We start from the raw sequence: 24,038 nt of genomic DNA on the forward strand, positions 1-24,038 counted from the left end.
TTCAACGAAGCTAAGATCCCCCTTGAAAATGTGCTGCACAGATGGGGACGAAACGTCGGGTTTTGAAGTGAAATCCCTTAGACCACTGCATTTTTTTTTTTTTTTTTTTTTTTTTTTGTCATCAGTCTACTGACTGGTTTGATGCGGCCCGCCACAAATTCCTTTCCTGTGCTAACCTCTTCATCTCAGAGTAGCACTTGCAACCTACGTCCTCAATTATTTGCTTGACGTATTCCAATCTCTGTCTTCCTCTACAGTTTTTGCCCTCTACAGCTCCCTCTAGTACCATGGAAATTATTCCCTCATGTCTTAGCAGATGTCCTATCATCCTGTCCCTTCTGCTCATCAGTGTTTTCCACATATTCCTTTCCTCTCCGATTCTACGTAGAATCTCCTCATTCCTTACCTTATCAGTCCACCTAATTTTCAACATTCGTCTATAGCACCACATCGCAAATGCTTCGATTCTCTTCTGTTCCGGTTTTCCCACAGTCCATGTTTCACTACCATACAATGCTGTACCCCAGACGTACATCCTCAGAAATTTCTTCCTCAAATTAAGCCCGGTATTTGATATTAGTAGACTTCTCTTGGCCAGAAATGCCTTTTTTGCCATGGCGAGTCTGCTTTTGATGTCCTCCTTGCTCCGTCCGTCATTGGTTATTTTACTGCCTAGGTAGCAGAATTCCTTAATTTCATTGACTACGTGTGACTGTTCATTCCATTCAGCAGATCATTTAATTCTTCTTCGCTTTCACTCAGGATAGCAATGTCATCAGCGAATCGTATCATTGATATCCTTTCACCTTGTATTTTAATTCCACTCCTGAACCTTTCTTTTATTTCCATCATTGCTTCCCCGATGTACAGATTGAAGAGTAGGGGCGAAAGGCTACAGCCTTGTCTGACACCCTTCTTAATACGAGCACTTCGTTCTTGATCGTCCACTCTTATTATTCCCTCTTGGTTGTTGTACATATTGTATATGACCCGTCTCTCCCTATAGCTTACCCCTACTTTTTTCAGAATCTCGAACAGCTTGCACCTTTTTATATTGTCGAACGCTTTTTCCAGGTCGACAAATCCTGTGAAAGTGTCTCGATTTTTCTTTAGCCTTGCTTCCATTATTAGCCGTAACGTCAGAATTGCCTCTCTCGTCCCTTTACTTTTCCTAAAGCCAAACTGTTCGTCACCTAGCGCATTCTCAATTTTCTTTTCCATTCTCCTGTATATTATTCTTGTAAGCAGCTTCGATGCATGAGCTGTTAAGCTGATTGTGCGATAATTCTCGCACTTGTCAGCTCTTGCCGTCTTCGGAATTGTGTGGATGATGCTTTTCCGAAAGTCAGATGGTATGTCGCCAGACTCATATATTCTACACAGCAACGTGAATAGTCGTTTTGTTGCCACTTCCCCCAATGATTTTAGAAATTCTGATGGAATGTTATCCATCCCTTCTGCCTTATTTGACCGTAAGTCCTCCAAAGCTCTTTTAAATTGCGATTCTAATACTGGATCCCCTATCTCTTCTAAATCGACTCCTGTTTCTTCTCCTATCACATCAGACAAATCTTCACCCTCATAGAGGCTTTCAATATATTCTTTCCACCTATCTGCTCTCACGGCATAATCGCTCGGAATATTTTATTTCTTGTGTCAGAGGTACGTCCACTGGATCCTCTGACCGCTCACCATCAGCACTCAGGCCGCCAGACGCATCTGCAGTCTTCGCTGTGGCGTCCGTGGCCTCGATGGAATTAGTCGGAAGCTGGCATTGGAGCTCACCACGTTACAAGCTGCATGCGTAAGGGGACAGTGATATAGGACAACTGGGATCGTTAATGATGAATTTATAGTTGGAGACAACCAGGTTTAGGCAATGTGTGGAAGTGGTGTAAGCCAGGGCTAATAGAGTTTCTGCCATAATTGACCTCTGATGGCACGTAGTGGAGCTTAGTGGGCAGACATTCCGGCTAGGGAAAGCCGTTGTCAATGTTGATGTGCGACTAGCGTCTAGAGAACAGGACAATCCAGGTAAACCACAAACGTTAAGACTTAACTGGCGTGATCGCGTGTCGAGTGGCACCGGGGCTATGGGTGAATGTGTAGCCAGCCTTACCGAGTGATACACTGTATATAGTGGAACCGCTGGAGAATAGTGGAGTATTTGAGGCAGCATGTTGTTTGGTAAGACGTAGTACTGCACACATGCAGGAGAAGGGCATAGGCATGGTAGCACCCGTCAGTGTCGATAATTTTGGCGTCAAGGAGGTTAAACTGGTGAAGGAAACATTGTTGGCTACATTGGAGATTCTGGGTGAACAACATTGCCAAACAGGAGGTGTAGGCGGTAGGAGGGCATATAATGCTGCTAGGACTGCATCTCGTGAAAAATTGAAGTGTGTGAAGGGGTCAGCCGGAGGATCTGTTGCTAGAATCTCAAGACTTGTTTTTTCCACATGGGCCATTGCCTGCTACACCAGTAACATGTCACATGATTCTGACAGGGAATGCAGCACCAATGTATTGGACACCATACAGAACACCATGATCTCTGCAACCAGTTTCAGAGGAATTTATTTATCAACAGTTGGTTGAAAGTATAGCAGAAGAAAGTAGTAGAACCTGGGGACGGGGGTGAGGGAATTGTAACAGTACTGAAGAATACGAACAGTTCGAAGAAACGCCGATTCTGTTGCGACTATTACTATTTAAATATTAAAACTACGAAAAACACCTCCCCTACACCAAACACAGAAACGATTGATAATCTGGGGCAATGCCGGAACATTTTGACAGTAGATGTCAAGAGTGGATACCAACAGTCAGAACTGGCTCCAGAGGAGTGAAAACTGCATTTTCAGCGCCTTGGGGTTGCTGTCAGTGAAGAAGGATACTATTTGGATTAAGAATGCGCTAGAAAAATTCCATCCGTTATTGGACAGAGTACTAAAAGAATTACAACAGCATTAGCGTCTGAGCCGGCCGCAGTGGCCGTGCGGTTGAAGGCGCTGCAGTCTGGAACCGCAAGACCGCTACGGTCGCAGGTTCGAATCCTGCCTCGGGCATGGATGTTTGTGATGTCCTTAGGTTAGTAAGGTTTAACTAGTTCTAAGTTATAGGGGACTAATGACCTGAGCAGTTGAGTCCCATAGTGCTCAGAGCCATTTGAACTATTAGCGTCTGGTGTCCCTAGATGACATACTAGCCTTTTTCAGAGATTTGCAGGGACATTGGAATTGACTGAGAGACATATTCAAAAGGTTATAGGCAGCTAATTTAACACTAACTACTGAAAAATGTCGCTTTGCGTTGTAAGAAATCAACTATTTAGGCAATGTAATTTGCAAGTGTGGTGCAAGAACTGATCCTAGATTAGTGCAAGGAAGAACCAGTCTTATATGGCTCAGACAAATTATTATAGAAAGTTCATGAAGGGATTTATGGATATTGCACGACCGCTTACACAGTTCGGGAAGAACGTTGGCGTAGTCATAGGAATGTCATGGAGCGCTGTCGAATTTAAGTTGTTGTTTAACTCGGGTCCTGTGTTCATGTTTTGGGACTTTCAGAAGGAGTTCGTGTGGTCACGTGATGCTTCGAACCATGCCCTTGGGTTCGTTTTAAACCAGAAGATCGATGTCAAGAACATCCTACTGCATTTGCGTCAAGACAGTTGAACATAGGAGAGAAGAATTATTCTGCAATGGAGAGAGAGAGATGCTAGTTTAGCTTCAAAGTGGTGACGGACCATGTTGCTTTGAAGTGGTTACTAGGTTTGAAAGACTCATCCAGTAGACGAAATGGGCATTTAAAACCAGTGAATTCGAGTACGAAATAATCCATAAATCAGGGAAGAAGCGTAGAAATGCAGACGAGTGAAGCAGGAATACAGCAGTAGTACAAGCACTGTGTCAGCACCTTGCTGAGTAGTAAACAGCACAGAGCATCAATGAGAAATGTGAAGAGTATAGCAAGCAACATCCGTCAGATCACCGAAGTTAAGCGCTGCTGGGCTTGGCTAGTATTTGGATGGATCCAGGTCTGCCAAGTAGCAAGCAGTGTGCACTCGCACTTGTGAAGCCAATTGGGGAGCTACGTGACTGAGACATGGCACTCCTGCATCCACATCCGGTGACGCCTAAGGGATGAGGATGACACGGCGGCCGGTAGGTACCGTCGGACCTTCGAAGCCTGTTCGCACGGTGTTTATGTAGCAAGCAACAGCAGACTAGCATGAGTGACGGTTTAGTGTGTGAGAAACAAAATTATGACCAAATGTGGCTGTGGCAGCCGATTTGAAGCAAAACTAGTACGGGGAATGCACGTCACATCTTATGAGGCCATGGGGGATGCAGGGCGACGAGTCGGTGAGTGGCGTAAAAGCACTGGTGGATGGGAAGGAAGAACGATGCGAATCATCAGAAACTGTGTAGAAGGTGAACAGCATGTGGAATCAGAAGCAGGTGCTATTGCTGAGGCTGCCAGAAGCAATGAAACCCTTTAATTCCATTGGGATGGGAGTGTTTGGATCATTAAACTGAACACCAGCTGACCATAATAGATCGTTTCTTTTTTTTTGTTTTGGTTACATTGATATGGTGCTGATGCCGCACCAGCAGGCAATCAACCTTGCGCAAGTGTTATGTAATATGCAGATTTTGAAGTTCGGGTGTCAGACACAATAATTACACACAAAGGGACAAGCTTCATGTCAGACATAATGAAGGAGTTGAGTCATTCGTTAGAAGTAAAGATGTTAAGAACTAGTCCACTTCATTCTCGAGCTAAAAGAGGGACGGAACGAGTTCATCAGACAATTGGGAAAATACTTAGTACGTGAGTCATCATAAAAATATCTGACTGCGGCCCCAAAAATCTTGCATAACCAGGTTGGACATTGTCGATCTCAGCTATGAGGTACGTAACGGGTGGTCACATCATAAGGAAATTCCGCCATCTACTCAATCGAGGGAAGCTTTCGTAAGTAGGGTCTTCCTTAAGCCGTCGGCACACGGACCGTGCATCCGAACGTTGAGCGTTGAGCGTGCCGAGTCTCTGACGTCACAGCATGGAATAGCACGCTTGGGAGTCTTTCCGAACGTGCAGAGCAATATCTGGCATGTCAGATATTCTCAGCGTGCGTCTGAGCGTTGACCAATGACATGGCACAACGCCACCTACGTCACACGCACGCCGTCTCCCTGCAGTACAGAGTTGTGACGCGCCATATTGTCATTCATTTCAAGCCTATACGTACATATGCCGTTCCGAGCACCAGCAAATTGAGAATCACTGCAAAACTCATTGTTAACTGTGTGATTCGTTCCAATAAAATAATGAGAAACATCATATTCGCGGCAAAATAATTATTGTAACTTGCGTATAATCAGAGTAGGTTATTTGAAGGCAGCGACACACTGAAGAGCCACCCAAAACGCATTGTTCTTGGTACAATGTGTTATAATTAAATTTCAGTTAATAAAATATCTACGATTAAAGTGTCTAGCAAGACGTAAGGTACTATCATTAGACACAGCAGACGTGATGTTGGTATAGCGTAATGAATAGCATCATTGTATACTAATGAGGGTTTTTTTTTGTTGGGGCGGTGGTTCGCGTCCTGACACGACAAATTTTTTTTTTTTCCTAACATTCGTGTTTTTATTAGGTTCTGATACTTTATTATTAGTTTAATATAAGTATAGACTGTAATGTTTGATTTTATGTAAATACAAGTTCACCTTTTTTTGGGGGGTGACTTTGTTCGATTGGCTTAATGTAAAGGACAGGTTACGCTACTTGTATAAAGGTATTTTTTCTCCTTTTTCTTTTACGCTTCGTAATTGACATGTTGCAAAGATTCTGCTACTGGGTACGAACAGTGATCAAGTAAGACTGACCTTGCGGTTTTAGTAAAATGTGGGAATGATGAAATAATGTTTATCTTATGCGGAAAGCATTCCAATTTTGTAACGCACTGTTTGTAATGGAACTTTTATAAGCCTGTGTCCTTATTGATTGGACATGGTACTTTCCTTTTCGTGGACGATGGAAGAAATGTGCATTTTAATAGAGCTAACGTGGGAATTTTACGCGCCCGTTGAGTAAACAGTGTGATTAACGAACTAGAAACATCCCTCAACTGTCGCTTGAGTGCGTTGCGATCGCGTACACCACAGTGGGGTCCACGTACCGTATGCACGAGTCGCATCGTCCCTGAGCGTTGAGCAGCACGTTGAACTCGGCACGCCCAACGTTAACGTTCGGCAGCACGGTCCGTGTGCCGACGGCTTGAGGCCATCTCAGCCAGTCAGTCAGCACAGAAAGATCATTAGTGAGCGAGCACCAGTCACAGAAATCCAGATGACTCACAAAGAAAATAAGCGAATAGGAGGCGAAATGGCCAATAGGTGAGTAGGTGACAATTCACTTATCTTCTGCGTGCTGGAATTCTAAGGTGTCCCATTGTCTGTGCCATCTAAGACACTAGTATTCATTAGTCTTGTGGGTAGTTTTTCCACCAGTGGTTGACGTCTTCACTAGTGTTCGTTTTATCCGTGTCTCCCCACAGGTCCTTGGCGATTCTATCTCACCTCCCTCAGCTTTCACCTCTGCATCTAATTAGCACTCTAGGCTGCATCCGGAAGTTGCTGACTCTCCGTTTACAAAGCAGTTCCGGGGCCCTTGGCTGTTCCAGCTGAGCCATTTGAATGTAGCAAAGGTTTCAAAATCTTTAACTTCGGCCTTCATGAGAGATCATGCGCTGTTTCTAATGCATCACGTATTTGGAACCATGTACCAGGGCACAACACATACGCCCACTCTCAGTTGGTCGTTGTTCATTGCCAGTCTTGGCATATGGTGTTAACAGGTTTTTATCATAAGCTCAAACATCTAGCGTTCATCAGATTTGTGATTTCTACCTTTCGGTAAGCATTATGATAATAATGGTGAACCACACATGGAAAAATTAGGGAACAGTCATTCTACTATAGGCAGCATGAAAATCACCAGCTCCTTACTGTAGGTTCAATTTAGTTCCATGTGCCTATAATATGAAATAACACATTTCCAGCTCCATCTTCTAGGATAAGAAAACTTGGTGTTCTGTCCGCTGGAAAGTGTGAGTGCGAATGTAAAGGCTGGCTTACAGAGATTATTGCAAATTTTAATAGAGCTTTCCAGGCAAATACCAGGAATTTGAGAATATGACTTGTTATTACTTTACAGGTGGCATCGATCCCCACACACACCTAGAATTTCAGTTTATGGATGCAGTAACGGTTGATGATTTCTACCGAGGCACAAAGGCTGCTATAGCTGGAGGAACTACTATGATAAGTAAGTAAACTGACGGTTCATTATGCATTGTGAATTTTTAAACACAGCGCTGACTAAGCACTTTGTATTTACAGTTGATTTTGCTGTGCCCAAGAAAGGCCAGTCACTTCTTGAAATCTACCAGAAATACAGAAAGTTAGCGGATGGAAAAGTCTGTTGTGACTACGGCCTACACGTCGGAGTCACCTGGTGGTCGGACAAGGTATAACGTGGAGTACTTCTATTTACTTTCAGCGTTTATCGCATTGTTATGTACTGTAATACTGCATAATTGTGATATCTTTTGTATCGTATCATCATCTGTAGCAGCAACTGACCTGAAATGAGGAATATCTTACATGAGATAGTTGTTGAAGGTCTCATAATGGTGAAACTTCCTGGTAGATTAAAACTGTATCCTGCACTTGGGACTTTTCGTTTCGCAAGTCCTCTACTGAGCTATCCAGTCTCCTCAACAGAACTTGTGTGAAGCTTGGAAGGTAGGAGATGAGACACTGGCGGAAGCGAAGCTGTGAGGATGGGTCATGAGTCATACTTGGATCATTTAGCCAGTGAAGCACTTGCCCACTGAAGTCAATGATCCAAGGTTCGCAACCCAGTGCAGAAAGAGTTTTAACCCGCCAATAAGTTTCAAATCAGTGCACACTCAGCTGAAGAGTGCGAATTCATTCTGGTCCCATAATTATGCTATGCTACCAAAACGACTTAGTGGGTTTTCTTCTACAGAGTTGCATATCTGAATCTCTTCCAACCAGCTTACCCTATTAGTCATATATTTGTCGTTGATACAAGGCATGTTCCACGTATCCGTATTCTTTTGCTTCCATTAGTATATTACAATTGATCAAAAAAGTGATACATTTGTGGAGGCATGTTTACAGTAATGGGTATTATTTAATCTACACTCCTGGAAATGGAAAAAAGAACACATTGACACCGGTGTGTCAGACCCACCATACTTGCTCCGGACACTGCGAGAGGGCTGTACAAGCAATGATCACACGCACGGCACAGCGGACACACCAGGAACCGCGGTGTTGGCCGTCGAATGGCGCTAGCTGCGCAGCATTTGTGCACCACCGCCGTCAGTGTCAGCCAGTTTGCCATGGCATACGGAGCTCCATCGCAGTCTTTAACACTGGTAGCATGCCGCGACAGCGTGGACGTGAACCGTATGTGCAGTTGACGGACTTTGAGCGAGGGCGTATAGTGGGCATGCGGGAGGCCGGGTGGACGTACCGCCGAATTGCTCAACACGTGGGGCGTGAGGTCTCCACAGTACATCGATGTTGTCGCCAGTGGTCGGCGGAAGGTGCACGTGCCCGTCGACCTGGGACCGGACCGCAGCGACGCACGGATGCACGCCAAGACCATAGGATCCTACGCAGTGCAGTAGGGGACCGCACCGCCACTTCCCAGCAAATTAGGGACACTGTTGCTCCTGGGGTATTGGCGAGGACCATTCGCAACTGTCTCCATGAAGCTGGGCTACGGTCCCGCACACCGTTAGGCCGTCTTCCGCTCACGCCCCAACATCGTGCAGCCCGCCTCCAGTGGTGTCGCGACAGGCGTGAATGGAGGGACGAATGGAGACGTGTCGTCTTCAGCGATGAGAGTCGCTTCTGCCTTGGTACCAATGATGGTCGTATGCGTGTTTGGCGCCGTGCAGGTGAGCGCCACAATGAGGACTGCATAAGACCGAGGCACAAAGGGCCAACACCTGGCATCATGGTGTGGGGAGCGATCTCCTACACTGGCCGTACACCACTGGTGATCGTCGAGGGGACACTGAATAGTGCACGGTACATCCAAACCGTCATCGAACCCATCGTTCTACCATTCCTAGACCGGCAAGGGAACTTGCTGTTCCAACAGGACAATGCACGTCTGCATGTATCCCGTGCCACCCAACGTGCTCTAGAAGGTGTAAGTCAACTACCCTGGCCAACAAGATCTCCGGATCTGTCCCCCATTGAGCATGTTTGAGACTGGATGAAGCGTCGTCTCACGCGGTCTGCACGTCCAGCACGAACGCTGGTCCAACTGAGGCGCCAGGTGGAAATGGCATGGCAAGCCGTTCCACAGGACTACATCCAGCATCTCTACGATCGTCTCCATGGGAGAATAGCAGCCTGCATTGCTGCGAAAGGTGGATATACACTGTACTAGTGCCGACATTGTGCATGCTCTGTTGCCTGTGTCTATGTGCCTGTGGTTCTGTCAGTGTGATCATGTGATGTATCTGACCCCAGGAATGTGTCAATAAAGTTTCCCCTTCCTGGGACAATGAATTCACGGTGTTCTTATTTCAATTTCCAGGAGTGTATTTATCCATTCGACGAATATCAACAGTCGCCTCTGGACTAATGAATGGCTACTATAAAAAGGTTCCCTCAAGGTAAACTGATCCATGAGGTTGCTGAACACAATGGTTAACTAATTGCACATATTGTTTCAGGATTTGAATTGTTTACCTATGTTGCGCACTATAGTTAAGATCTGGACTCACATTCAGGAAGAGCAAATTTCTTCCTAGCCATCCAAATGTAGTTTTTCCTTGAATCAATTAAGGTCAATGACAGAAAATGTTAAAAAAATGACAGAATGGTTTCTTTGTAAAGAATACACCAGATATCCTACCTCAGTCTTCCTTCCTTCCGTCTTTCCAATTTTCCAATCTTTCTTCCTTTCAGTCTTCTTCCCTTCCTTCCAGTTTTCCATCCTTTTAATCTTTCTGCCTTCCAATCTTTCTGCCTTCCAATCTTCCTTCCTTCCAGTCTTCCTTCTTTCTTTCCTTCCTTCTTTTTAGTCTTCCTGCTTTCCTTTTCTCCTTCCTTCCAGATCTTTCTTCCTCCCTTTCTTTATCTGTTCTATCTGAATTCTTATCTAGATCAGTTCTCTTGAACCACTGGAACGATATTCTGCCTATTTCACTGCGTTTCCGTAATCCTCATAACCTTAAAATCTGATAATCCTACAGTGTTGTCATTGTATACAGGTGAGTCAGGGGAAAAGGTATATGTTTTGAGGGGGGTATAGTACTTCTTATTATGAACAAAAAATGCAAATGAACAAATGTCATTTTCTTAATCGTATCCAACATAGAGCTGTGTGAAAATCATGGACATCATTCGCATGTCCTCCTTCACCAGCACTCAGATACGAATATAACTAAAGCAACATCAGGCTACGTAGTGTTGCCTTAATGACCATTTCAATGCACACTTCATTTGCACTTAGAGGTTCCTTGATTTGCTTCAGCATGCATTACCAGAATACTTGAAGGATATTCCTTTGCCAACACGACGTCATATGTACTTTCAGCACGACACGGAAATGTATCCTGCGCGTTGGATCAGACACTGTGGAGTCATTTCTTGGACACTGAGGTCACCTGATCTTACACCATTACATTTCTTTCTAGGGCCTGGCTTAAGAGCGAAGTCTACGAGCAAAGGGTGGACACAAAGGAAGCACTTATCGCTCGCATTTTACACGTGTGTGCTCAAGTTAAACACTGTACTAATGAGCACAGATCAACAACACAGCAGCTGTCTGTAAGAACTGCAAAAGGTATTGCAGTTGATGGCGGACTTTTTGAACACCTTTTGCGAGGAAATTGAACGACGCCTTACACCGTAATGTTTCATTTACTATCTATCATATTTATCCTGTTCCCCATCATTTTCATTAGTTCCCTCGGAAATGATTAAGAACAGCACAAATGTTCAAACTACTTTTTTTGTTCAGAATCGCTAATACTATCACACTTCAAAGCATGTACCTTTCCTCCTAACTCACACTGTATACTCTTTCCCATTTTCTTTCTATACTCTTCATTTATACATTATCTTCATTCATTTATTTGCCCTGTTATGTACTTCACCATTGCTTTTACTTTTTGGATAATCTTTCCTCCTCACTTTGCTCCATTACAATTTTCCCTTTAAGTTTAGTTGTTTTTGCCCCACATTTTTTTCAGGTGGATTATATGACTGTGAGAACTGGTAGCATGTCCACATAACCAACACTTATGATATGAATTTTATTTATTAGTACTTGGCAAATACACTTAATCAGTCGAACACTTTGCATGGTATACTGTTTACACACGATATCTCTCATATGTAAGGTTTTGGAGAGTATGGTGAATTGCCGTTTAGGCTTTTCACACTTGCCCAATGCAGTTTCCAAAAGCATCGTTCTGCACTTGACGATCTTGTTGCTCTCTCCACTTATATAACGAACAATTTTCTCAGGAAACGCCAAACGGTAGCAATATTTTTTGATCTGGAGAGAGCATACGATACCTGTTAGAGGACAGGCATCCTCCGCACACTGTTCTCTTGGGGCTTTCGAGGTCGGCTTCCCCTTTTTATTCGTGAATTTATGACAGAGCGCACATTTAAAGTGCGGGTGAACACTACTCTCTACCGCACTTTCTCCCAAGAAAACGGGGTACCCCAGGGCTCCGTGCTAAATGTTGTACTGTTTACCATCGCCATAAATCTAATTATGGATTGTCTCCTTCCCGATGTCTCGGGCTCCCTCTTTGTCGACGATTTTGCGATCTACTACAGCTCTCAACGGACTAGCCTTCTTGAACGACTTCTTCGTCTCGATCGCCTCCACTCTTGGAGCATCGAAACCGGCTTCGGCTTTTTTTCCAGTAAGACTGTCTGTGTAAATTTTTGGCGTCGTACTGAGTTTCTTCCGCCGTCCCTACATCTAGGCCCTGTCGACCTTCCGTTCGCGGACGTCACTAAATTATTGGGACTTATGTTTGACAGAAAACTGTGCTGGTCCTCCCACGTTTCCTATCTTTGGGCTCGCTGTCTGCGATCCCTCAACACCCTCCGTGTCTTGAATGGCACCTCCTGGGGAGCGGACCGAGTGGTCCTTCTCCGCCCATATCGCGCCTTTGAGCGCTCGAAATTTGACTATGGAAGCAAAGTTTACTCCTCTGCTCGGCCGTCTATTCTTCGGCGTCTCGACTCTGTCCACCACCGTGGATTGCGTTTAGCGTCTGGAGCTTTTTACACCGACCCCGTGGAAAGCCTTTGTGCTGAGACTGCTGAACCTCCGCTGACCAATCGGCGAGCTGTCCTTCTGAGTCGTTACGCTAGCCATCTGTCTTCCATGACCTTTTTGTGCACTCCTCCTTGGATTTAGGGTATGCAGGCTGCCCCTCCTCCCTACTACCACCGGGAGTCCGCTTCCGTCAACTGCTACGTTCTCCTTCCTTCCACTTTCCTATAACTTTCTTGACAACTGAGGGTACAGCACCACCTTGGCTTCGCCCACGGACGTGCCTGCTCCGAGACCTTTGTCAGCTTCCCAAGAATGGTACCCCTTCTCTCGTTTATCGTCGGGCATTTGCTGCTCTATGCGCACAAATGAAGGATGCCACATCTATTTACACTGATGGCTCAAAAACATCATTTGGTGTTGGGAGTGCCTGTAATGTTGGCGACAACCCAAATCGATTTCGGCTTCCCGACCAGTGTTCGGTTTATACTGTGGAGCTTTACGCTGTTCTCCAGGCTGTTCAATACATCCATCGCCATCAGCGGATACAGTATATTATATGCTCAGATTCGCTCAGGTCTCTCCTCAGCCTCCAAGCTCTTTATCCTGTCCTTCCTCTGGTCCACCGGATTCAGAACTGCCTCAACTTGCTCTACTTGGAGGGTGTCTCTGTGCCATTCCTCTGGATCCCAGGACATGTTGGTATTTGTGGTAACGAGGCGGTAGCGGCCAAGGCTGCAGTCTCTCTTCTTCAGCCTGCTGTTCACATGGTTCCCTTCGCCGTTCTAGAGAGTGTTTTATGTGGTCGTGTTGCTCTTTTATGGCACGCACATTGGTCTGCACTTCCCAATAATAAACTGTGGGATGTGAAACCTCTTCCCTGTGCTTGGACCTCTTCCTCCCGAACTCGTCGGGAGGAGGTAATTTTAACTAGACTCCGGATTGGGCACTGTCTTTTTAGCCATCGACATCTTTTAAGCGGCGATCCTCCCCCACTCTGTCCCCACTGCTCTCAGCTGTGGACGGTAAGACACCTTTTACTTGAGTGCCGCTATTTTACTCCGTTACGCGCCCGTCCACAGCTGTCGCCTGATATATCTCCATTTTAGCAGATGACACGCGCTCGGCCGATCGCGTCCTCGAGTTTATCAGTGTCAGTGAGATGACGTCGGTCATTCTAAGCTCTTTTTGGGAAAATAACCCCCCCCCCCCCCCCTTCTATAGTGGTTTTCTAAGCTTTCCTTCCGTTTTTAGTTTCCCAACTTTTTGAGTTTCGCTCCCATTGCTGCTGATTTCCAATTCGTTTTTTTTCTTTTTACCCTTCCCTAAGCCACAGAACGGGCGCTAATGACCGTAGCAGTTTTGCGGCCTAAAACCATTAAAATGAATCAAAGACAGTCAGCCATCGACTCTGTTTTCTGATCACTGAGTGACATCACAATTCACTATCGATATGATGCCGCATCAGCCTCTCCCTTTTCGAAGATCTGATGTCCGGTAATTTGCCGAAGTGATGGAGTTCTTTCGTGGATGGCGACGAGCTGCATTGCTGCCAGCCATGTGAGTGGGAAATAATTGGGCTTTTTCTTGGTGTGGTGGCAGTACATCTACACCACACACGGTGAAAGAAGGACTTGTGCAAGCTTGTTAGTTGGCTGTCCACCGACGGATGGCAGTTGGCATGTCGCAGTCAACTGATCTCTGCCCACCTTCATTAAGCTAGTTCCTTGTGTGAATGAAAGAGTTATTGGTGCGTCCGCTGGGCTTCTGAAGCGGTCTCGCTGGTCGTGCACTTCTTGTATCCGTGTGCTTTGATATACGCCGGTGTGAGTCGGTCCAATAGAATCGCTGTCGGGCTTACTATTTGTAGAGCTCGGACTTGGGTGCCTAGGAAGGGGGGGGGGGGGGAGGGGTGACTGACATCCCAACCAGAACAACACTCCTGGCTGACGGATCCCGTGTGGCAGAACACTGCTGTTCTGGGCGTCTCCAGACATGTCTTTTCCTGTCACCAGGGCTCAGTTCTAAGTGGGTTTCACCACTGAAGGTAATTCCACTCCAGTTAATGAGATTCCAGGCCCAAGATGTGATCTTGGTCGCCTACGGTGGACTCGAAGCTGAGCGGTGTCCTCTCCAGTTGACAGGATGCTAGGAAATGACTGTGGACGTGTCACTAACGCCAAAGATACATTATTAATTCGTGACACCTTTGTTCCTGCCGAGTACAGGCCCGCGCAACACAGGCTGGCTGAGCTTGGTGATATCAACGACCTTCCCTGAGTCCTCGCTGACTCGTTGCGATGACACCAGCTCCGGGCCGCACCAGTCTTGCTAGCGCAGCGCCGCGTGCAGTGACGTAGCGCTGGAGTGCCCTTACTTCGGCCGCGCATGGCTGGCGGCACCCGGCTGGCCGGCCGGCTCGGCAGTGGACAGCAGGCAGCTGTGCGTAGGAGGCTCCGGGTTGGAGTCCCGCGCTGATGGCACTAGAAGCGTTCTCGTAGTGCGGAGTGTACTCAATCCCACCCTGTCTCCTTCCCTGCTCCTCCTGGTGGCTCGTCCGCGGTGGACGGGCGGAACGGCTGCAGTCCCCCAGCGTCGTCGGCTCACCCAGTTGTGACGGCGGGTGCACAGGGCCTAGGCCCCGCACGATCTCGACGACGGCTCACTGATGTGGTCAGCATTGGCGAAGAGCGAGTCTGCCGCGATGTCTGCTAATCCTGGGTTGATGATTGACAGTGGCAGCAGAGAGGACCAGAGCTGGTTCTGTCCCCTCACGTCTGCTGCTGGATGGGCCGCCCTTACTGCAACATCTCCTTAGTAAAGATTAACATGTCGAACACCGATCTGAGCGCTACACAGCGACCCAGTACACATCTAACTGCAAGTCTAACTGCGAATGCCTTGTTGCTATCAAAGCTGGCGTATTTAAAGGAAGCACGAGCGACGTCCTGACGTCATGCTCGTTTGTAATGAACGCATTCGTTCCACTTATACTGCTGATTCATCTGCCGTAAAGAGTTGGAAACGTGGAATATTGTCAAAGTTTCGTTGCCTATGCCGAGAGCCAGAGGCAGCAGGTTAGCCAAGAGGTAAGAGGATTGCACATGTATCGGAATGTGTCGTCAGGCAGGGGCAATGGCCTGGTTACACACAACAGGCGAGAGAGAAATGCTTAGCACGGGGGTTTGTGTGGTGTTCTTGCGACAGAATTACGTGTTGTTACGGCAGACTTACGCGAAGTTGTGAAATGCAGTACAGCTGACGCTATACTTCTGTCTTGCACTCTACGAAAGTCTCCGTCTAACACAACCCCACATGCTAAGCAATTCTCTCTCGCCTGTTGTGTGTAACCAGGACATTGCCCCTGCGTGACGACACATTCCATAAATGTGCAATCCTCTTACCTCTTGGCTAACCTGCTGCCTCTGGCTCTCGTCATAGGCAACGAAACTTTGGCAATATTCCACGTTTCCAACTCTTCACTATTCCGCGACACTACAGTCTGCAGACGCCCAGGACAGTGGTGGTATACCAACTCGACTGTCGTCCACCACACGGCATGACAGTTAGGAGTGATGGTCTGGGATGCCATTTCTTTTCGTTGCGCGACCTCTCTGATTGTCATCCGTGACTCCCTTACACCACCTCAGTACCGTACATCGACGATACTCTATCCCCCTTTACGTTGCACTTCGTGACAAGCCATCCTGAGCTTACTTTTCAGCAAGATGATGCCTACCGGCACATGACGACAGTTTCTACCTCTTGTCCTAGTGCCTGCCAAAACCTTCTGAGCCGAGTATCGACTCGTGCTACACCTTGTGTTTAAATTGCATTGGTTTTCCTTTTCTTCCCCTGACATCTTTGTTTGATATGTTGTCTGTCATTGCCTGCTTGGTTGTCTTTTCCCTCTGCTATCGATATCTGCGTTTTTGCTTCCGGGAAACTGGTATGGAGGAAGTGAGATCTTTGACCGGTGGTAACTTCGTGCGGCGGCGCGGAAGTAGGGGCGTTGCGCGCAGAGAGTGTGGTGGACATGGGAGGGCAGTGTGGCTCTCCAGCGCGAAGCAGGCGTGGTCGGTTGTACCGAGTCGCCACGTGATGTATGTCGGTTGTGTGTAACGAGCGGGTCGAGTTGGCGGAAGAGCTCCCCGCGGGTTGGTGGTATACAGAATCGCCCCACGAGTAGTTTCTGTTCATTTCGCCTTGGTGGGACGTTTTCTTTAAGTCCTCCGTTTCAACACTGGAATTTAAAAAGGAGACACCTAACATGCAGGAGTGATCACTTCGCGTCAACGTTGCAGAGAAGACGTGAACTCCGGTGACAGAGCGTGTTGTCGCGTGACCGTGGCGTGTTGGGTACGCTGGCGACGCGTGCGCCGTCGGATGTGTGGATCCTTGCCATCGGAGGTCGTGTACTGCCTGTTCGAGCATAATTGCAAGTTAAGTTCGTGGAAGGTTTAATCATTAAGTAATAATTTTGTGTAACCAGCGTCTCTTCCGCCTTGTGGCCTCCGGCGACCGGGTTTCCTGTCCCTGGCACCGGTGTAATTGAAGACAGTGATCTTTCCTCCTCCTCTCGTTACTGTACGATGGGAGGTGTAGTTTTGGCAGTTTAATTGTTTCGCTATTCTGTCGTGTGCTATGAGTACATTCATGCTTCTTGTTGGTTGATCATGTGGCCGCTCATTCAGGACTGTGTGGTGTAAATTTCCTTGCACGAGGTTAGCTCTAATTTTGTCAGCAAGTTAAGCAATCTTATTGCAAGTTTTCGCTGGCTAAAAGTCGGAGCGGTGACCAGCCTGAGAGTGGTAATTGTGTTTACTGGCGTATTTAAATTGGTCAGTATTCTGCCTAGCCTGAGCATCCCTGAGTGGGTGATTTGTGGTCGCCTTACACAGGTCCGAAATATCTGTTACGTTCTAATGATATTCCAGGACACTTTTGTTTAAAAACTTTTTTTTTTAATTCCACTATTCCTTTATTGCCATTAATCGTGTGTTTGATGAGACCTTTGTTTGTTTTTTTTTTTAATGGCGGTGTTGGTAGTTTCACTACCTCATCGTACTTTATTAACAAAGTTCTGTATTTACTTTAGTAGCCTGTTCACTAAGGTTCTTGAAATTTTTTTAAACTGTTGTATTGCTATAAGTTACTTGATTCCCGTTACCGGCGTGTTCTGAAAGGCTGTGTTTGCTTTTTTTTTTTAATTTTTAACTGTTGTATTTCTATAAATTACTTGATTGCCGCTTTTAAAAGAAATTTTTAAACAGTTGGATTGCTGTAAATTATTTGATTGCCGTTAGTGCCGTGTTTTGAAAGTTTGTTGATTCCCGTACTTTTACTTCTAGCCGGCCGCTGGTGGCCGAGCGGTTCTGGCGCTACAGTCTGGAACCGCGCGACCGCTACGGTCGCAGGTTCGAATCCTGCCTCGGGCATGGATGTGTGTGTTGTCCTTAGGTTAGTTAGGTTTAAGTAGTTCTAAGTTCTAGGGGACTTATGACCTCAGCAGTTGAGTCCCATAGTGCTCAGAGCCATTTGAACCATTTTTACTTCTATTTTTTAAAAAAAAAGAATTTTTTTTAAATTGTTGTATTGCTATGAATGATTTGATTGCAGTTAGCGGCGTGTTTAAAATGCCGTTTATTGCCGTACTGCTAGTTTCTGTAAGATATGAATCAAACATTTCTGTGTGAAAATCTCAACTCGACAGTAAACTACTAGAAATTTGGCCCCGTTTCCCAACTTGTGGTGTGGCTTGTAGTAACCGTAACCACTGTGTGTGTCACATACCTTGGCCAACAAGGTCGCTGGACCACTCCCCAGCTGAGAACGTTTGGAGCATTATAGGCAGGGCCCTCCAACAAGCTCAGGACTTGACGATCTAACGCACCAATTGGACAAATTTTGGAATCGATAGCCCTCAGGAGGACATTATAATTCCCTCATTCAGTTCCTAACCAAATAACTGGTTACATAAGGGCCTGATATCGAGCAACGCATTATTGACTTGCTCATTTTCTGAAGCTCTTGCTTCCTCTGCTTCTTCTTTTTCCTCTTCTTCTTCTTCTCCTCCTCCTCCTCCTCCTCCTCCTCCTCCTCCTCCCCAGGTATTAGGCAAAAGTGCCTGTTACGGTGCCCATCGTTGCTGAGATCTTCCTTTATCTCTTCTTCCTTGGTACTAATAATTTCTAGCCTTTAAGGGAGTCTGTCACTCTTCATTCTTTCTAGGTGTTCATTCCACACTCTACAACTTTATTAATTAGACTAAAATTTTTTAGTTGTTCTCTAATATCTTTATTCCTTAGTATGTCTTCTATTGTGCAATCTTTAACTCGTTTCTGGAATTTCATTTCTTGCACCTGAATACGGCTTTCTTGATTTTTCCTAACCACCCAGTTTTCGCTTCCATGTGGGGACTGCAACTGTTTTGTAGAATTTAATTGGAGTATCTTTACTTGTTTCGTTTTCAAAGTTTCTGTCAATTTTTCCACATACCCAGCTAAATTTACTATGCTTAATTTCTATACCTTTGCTGTAACCATATGTCACTTGACATTCCAGGGAGCTGAAGTGGTTTACTTGCTGTAAGATCTTTTGACGTCACTGCATCGTCAGCAAATAGTAAGATATGTAAAAGAGTCGTCCTGTCTAGGTGTACGGTATACCTTTCCGAAATACTGTTTTCCATATATGCATTACTTCATGTACGTAAATGTTGAACAAAGTTGGGGAGATACAGCAGCCTTGTTGTCCTGCTTTGCTAGTCGATATCTCATTAGTCATCTTTCCGTTGAGATCTATACTGTTCTGGTACATACTTTTTACCGCATTTATTAGATCTTTTAGATATCCAAAATTCGTCATTATCTTCCAAAGTGTATGTCTATTAACATTGTCAAAAGCTTTTTTAAAAATCAATAAAAGCAATATCTGTTTCTTTATTATATTCTCTGCGTGTTTTGTATTCTCTGTTGTAAAATAAAAACTGCACCTATCGTAGAACACCCTTTCCTAAAACCCATTTGTTGCTCATGCGGTACTGCTTCCGCTATGTTTTGAAGTCTTGTATTTAAAATCTTAGCATACATCCTGTATGCTAAGTCTAGTATAATTATTCCTCTATAGTTTCTGCACAGATTTTTGTCTCATTTTTTTTAAAACTGTTGTCACTCTAGCAATCTTCCAGTCTTTGGAGATAATTTTGCTCTTCCAAGACTCGTTTAAGAGACGTAACAGTCGTAGATGTAGCTTCATTCCTCTATATTTTAGCAATTCAGCATTAAGACAATCTCTTCCTGTCGCTATTTTGTTCATAAGTGATGTCAAGGTAGATTGTTGTTGCGTCAGGATGTATTTCAGCTAAGCCCTTGCCATCTATTGTTTCAATTACAGTTTCTTGTACTGTATCATCACACCATAATGCTTTGTAATAATTTACTCCTCCTCTTCTTCAATATTGCTTATTTGTACCTTCTTTTGAAAAAGGACAAAATAAAATGGGCCAACGGATATATCAAATTAACAACCGAGGATGTCAGAGGAACTTTCCAAAAAGAGACAGAACTAGCAAATATACTCAAAGACATGAATGCAGATGCTGTAGCGATCACACAAAAGAAAATAAAAATGAGGAGTACTAAATATCTAGGTGATTACGTTGTGTTCTGTAGTGGAGTCGAACAAGATCAAAATGCAAGCAAAGGTGAGGCATTACTCTTGCGTAAGAAATCAAAGATTGCACATACATAAGCGAAACAATACTCTTAGTCAGACTGAAGCTGAAAAGAGGCAACGCTACCATTATAAAAGTATATGCACCAGAAGAAGGAAAAAAGGGATGAATCTAGAACCATGAATCTAGAACCTCCTATGAAGAACTACAGGAGACTGAATAAATACAGTGCTACTGATCAGATTATTATGACGGGGGATTTCAGTGCCAGATTAGGAAATATCCGAGTAGCGATTATAGGGCATTTGGGAGAACCGGCATGTAATGAAAATGAAAAGATACAAAAAGACTTTGCCACTTACAATAATCTAAGAATAATGAAATCACTTTTTAAGGAAAGAGATATGCATAAGTATACTAGGCCACTAGAGGTCTTAGCTCAGTAATTGACTACATTTTAGTAAATGTTTAGCTAGCGAGTCAAGTAAGGGATAAAAGAGTTTACGGAGGTCAAGATACAGAGCCAGATCATTTTCTACTAATCTACAAAATAGATCTTTCATCAAAATGGAAAAAAATGACAAAACAAATGAGTAACCAACGATATCAAAGCGTTTATAAAGTATACTTGCTGGAAGAGGACAGCATCAAACGTCTTTCCCAAAGCAGTTTGAATAAGAGCTAATTAATTTTCAGACTAAAGATAATATAGAAGTCTAAAGAGCGTGATACATACAGCAGTAGGAGAAGCTCTCGGTAAAAAGAAAAAAATAAGGAAAAAAAAGTGCCTCAAAATTGGAAGGAGCATACAAGAAAAGCTGTTAAAGATAAACAGGATGCATGTATAAAACTCATAACCAACACCATAGATGAAAAGATGAGAACATGCAGTCTTACATGGAGAGAAGAAATGTTCCTAAATGTGTAGTAAGAGAGGCACACCAAGATCATTGGGACTGATTCATTCCTAATATCAAGAATGATGTTCAAGGGAGACAGCATATAGCTTATAAGGTTTTAAAAACTTTAAACACATCAGGGAACGAGAATTGAAGCTCTTTCTGTTGAGTAAATCATCCAATTTTTCTGAAATTGTGGTCATTTGATTGTCTATGCATCTGTATTACGTCTACCAATTTCCGTTCCATTTGAATAATTCCTTCATTGTGCATCATTTTCTTTTTCTTAGAGTGTATTTACATATAGTAGTAGGCTTCTTGACAGTACTGACTTTCTTCAAGCTCTCCACATTTCTGTAACATATTACAGGGGGCAACACATTTGTGTAAATTACGGTAATGTATAAGTGTAGTCCCTACAAATATAATCTCGAAAATATTGTATTATCAGTGGCACAATGTGTGTGTGTTCATGAATTGCAGGTTAGAGAAGAAATGGAACTTCTTTGTAAACATCATGGAATAAACTCTTTCAAAACATTTATGGCTTACAAAGATTTTTTTATGGTGGATGATTCCGAATTATTTGAAATATTCAAAAGATGTAAGGAACTTGGAGCAGTAGCACTAGTTCACGCCGAAAATGGTTCCATCATAGCTAAGGTAACTGACTCATTTCCATGATTTTAACTTTCGGTTATATTTCTGGATGTTTCACTATGGTAATAAAAATTTTCACAGGTAATAGTATAAGACGATCAACGGAGTTTGATAATGATTCTATCTGTATAGTACACACTTATTATTGAACTGTACACATACTAATGAATTTATTCTGATTTACTGGGATTCTATAGAGAAACATTCAATGTATGATGTAGTCTTAATTTCTTGCTATAACATCAAACTCTGATTAATGAAAGTGTAGCTGTAGCATAGGTTGCTTGTGAGCAAAACAAAGTTATTATTTGAAACAATTTTTTTAGAATCAATTAATTTTTTATTTACATTAAAATGTGTCACTTAAGACAGCCTAGAGCTAGGATATCATAAGATAAGTATTATTTTGCAGTAACACTGTGACAATATAGCCATGTGTGTGTGTGTGTGTGTGTGTGTGTGTGTGTGTGTGTAAGCTTCAACAAATGTCACTATCCCAAATCTCACTAACAATGTCTATCCTGTCTGCGTGCCTTTAGACAACTCAAAGCCACATCTACATTAGTGTTTAAATTTATTTTTTTCCGTTACTTATTTTCTCTGAATAAAAATATTTGTGTGAGAAACAGAATTACAAAACTGTTATTGCAAAACTTTTATTAGGTATGTGAAGTAACCAAATGTCCTTGGAAACATTACAGAATACAAGCTGTTCAGTGGAGGGTATACAAGAATAGGCACAGTGTGTCAACATCACAGTCTGTTCTGTCCAAGCACAACAATGAAAAGGATAGGTAATTTGATTGAGATGTAATTATAAGACCCCAAGAATTTGAGCTGCTCATGAGAGAATCTTCACAGCATCTAAGTGTGTCTGTGCCTGCTGTTAAAGATGTTACTGTGAAGTGAAGATATTGAGGAAATACTAAAGCCAATAATCACTTTTTTAGGCATAAAAATTAGTTGCTGTGGACTGTCAACGCGTATTTTGTATTGCACAAACAGTTTTCTGGGTATCTCCTTCAATTACTTTTAGATCAATTGTGCTGCAGCCGAGATACAGTGGCTATCAGCAGCAAAGATCATATTAAGATGTGACAGAACTCAGTTTTCAGTAAGTAATTTGGAGAATGAGTATTTGATATCACTTAGCCGCTTAAAGAGCGTTATTGTTTGTCTGTGTTGCTACAGAACAACTATTTATGGAGTGATTAGCCACCATACATTGGTTTGGTATTCAGATGTGCTCATGTTGGCCAAGCAGATGCAATGCATAGTGGTTTTACCGGAGTGTGTTGTGACAGTGAAACTCGGAGTGACTGATGTCATATTCTGGAACTGTTTATTGTGATTTCCACTTGAACCATTCGCTTTGGTTAATAGTAAAATGAATGCAGGCATTTACACGCCTGAAAGACCATCACCATTTTTATGTTGTGGCAACAATGTGGACCTGAACCTTTTCTGTGTCAGTATGATGATGCTCCTGGTCACAAAATAAGAGTCATCCCCTAAGGGCCTAATGAACATTGGGTGAATATGATGGACCAGCCTACTAAAATCTCTGACCAGGAACTTCTATTGATCATCTTCAATTAGTATCAATGTCAGTTAATTTCATTGCAATGGACCCAGAAACCCATTATAATGTAAGCACTGTTCTTAAATTACAATTAAATACATACTGCATTCAAAGCATCATAACTAATGGAAAGCTTTCCCCAAAGATTAAGAGCAGTAAATGTAACGGAAGATAGTCTATAGGCTAGTAGTTACTTGGTCAGCATCTTCAAAATGAGCAATGATTTGTGTCTGGAAGTCTGGACTCTTGAGGTCACATTCTAATATATGTCTTTTGATTTAATGACTCTTTAAAACATGCATGTCAAGCACTCTGTTTTTCGATGCAAGCAGCTCCTTGTTTCCCATAATTATTCTATATGCACAATTCCATACAACTGTAAGTAGAGAAATTCAAATCGTTACTATGTTTGAAGTATTTAGTGTTTTATTGTTCAGTTTGCGATAGGCCTATTTTGCCTACAGCGCCATTTTCTAGCTTCCTGCCAATGATACATAAACTTGTTAACTTTTTATTCTATTCCTTTGCACAATTACTGAAAATATTATGTGCTTACACAATATTACTTATGTCTTGCTGCTTTTGACGTCCACAAAACATCGATTGGTGCTTTCACTGTCTAATGATTTGATTGCTGTGTCTTAAAGGTGATTGTGGTGGCTATACTGCCATATACCAATCGTTAATATTCTTGTAGGTAAGGTTTTTTTGTTGGCTAAGGCCATTTCGTTCTGTTTACTAATATTTGTACTTTTGACGAATTTACTTGATAGGACACCAGCGATTTTCTGTAGTCAGCATTTTGTTTTAATTTATTAATCTCTGAGTTTCTTTGTATTAGAGATTTATC

At 43.7% G+C, this 24,038-nt stretch overlaps 1 protein-coding gene across 2 annotated transcripts in view; it reads left to right on the top strand.

The window, feature by feature from the left end:
* Positions 1-24,038, top strand: part of LOC126425161 (dihydropyrimidinase-like) — an 87,618-nt gene that overhangs the window by 16,255 nt on the left and 47,325 nt on the right. For both annotated transcript variants that reach the window (XM_050088111.1, XM_050088112.1), the window contains exons 4-6: positions 7,234-7,344; positions 7,419-7,546; positions 21,430-21,609. In XM_050088111.1, the coding sequence (XP_049944068.1) occupies positions 7,234-7,344; positions 7,419-7,546; positions 21,430-21,609 (419 nt within the window). The remainder of the gene's footprint in view (positions 1-7,233; positions 7,345-7,418; positions 7,547-21,429; positions 21,610-24,038) is intronic.

The sequence above is a fragment of the Schistocerca serialis genome, chromosome 10 (assembly GCF_023864345.2).
Source record: "Schistocerca serialis cubense isolate TAMUIC-IGC-003099 chromosome 10, iqSchSeri2.2, whole genome shotgun sequence".
Classification (NCBI taxonomy): Eukaryota; Metazoa; Arthropoda; class Insecta; order Orthoptera; family Acrididae; genus Schistocerca; species Schistocerca serialis.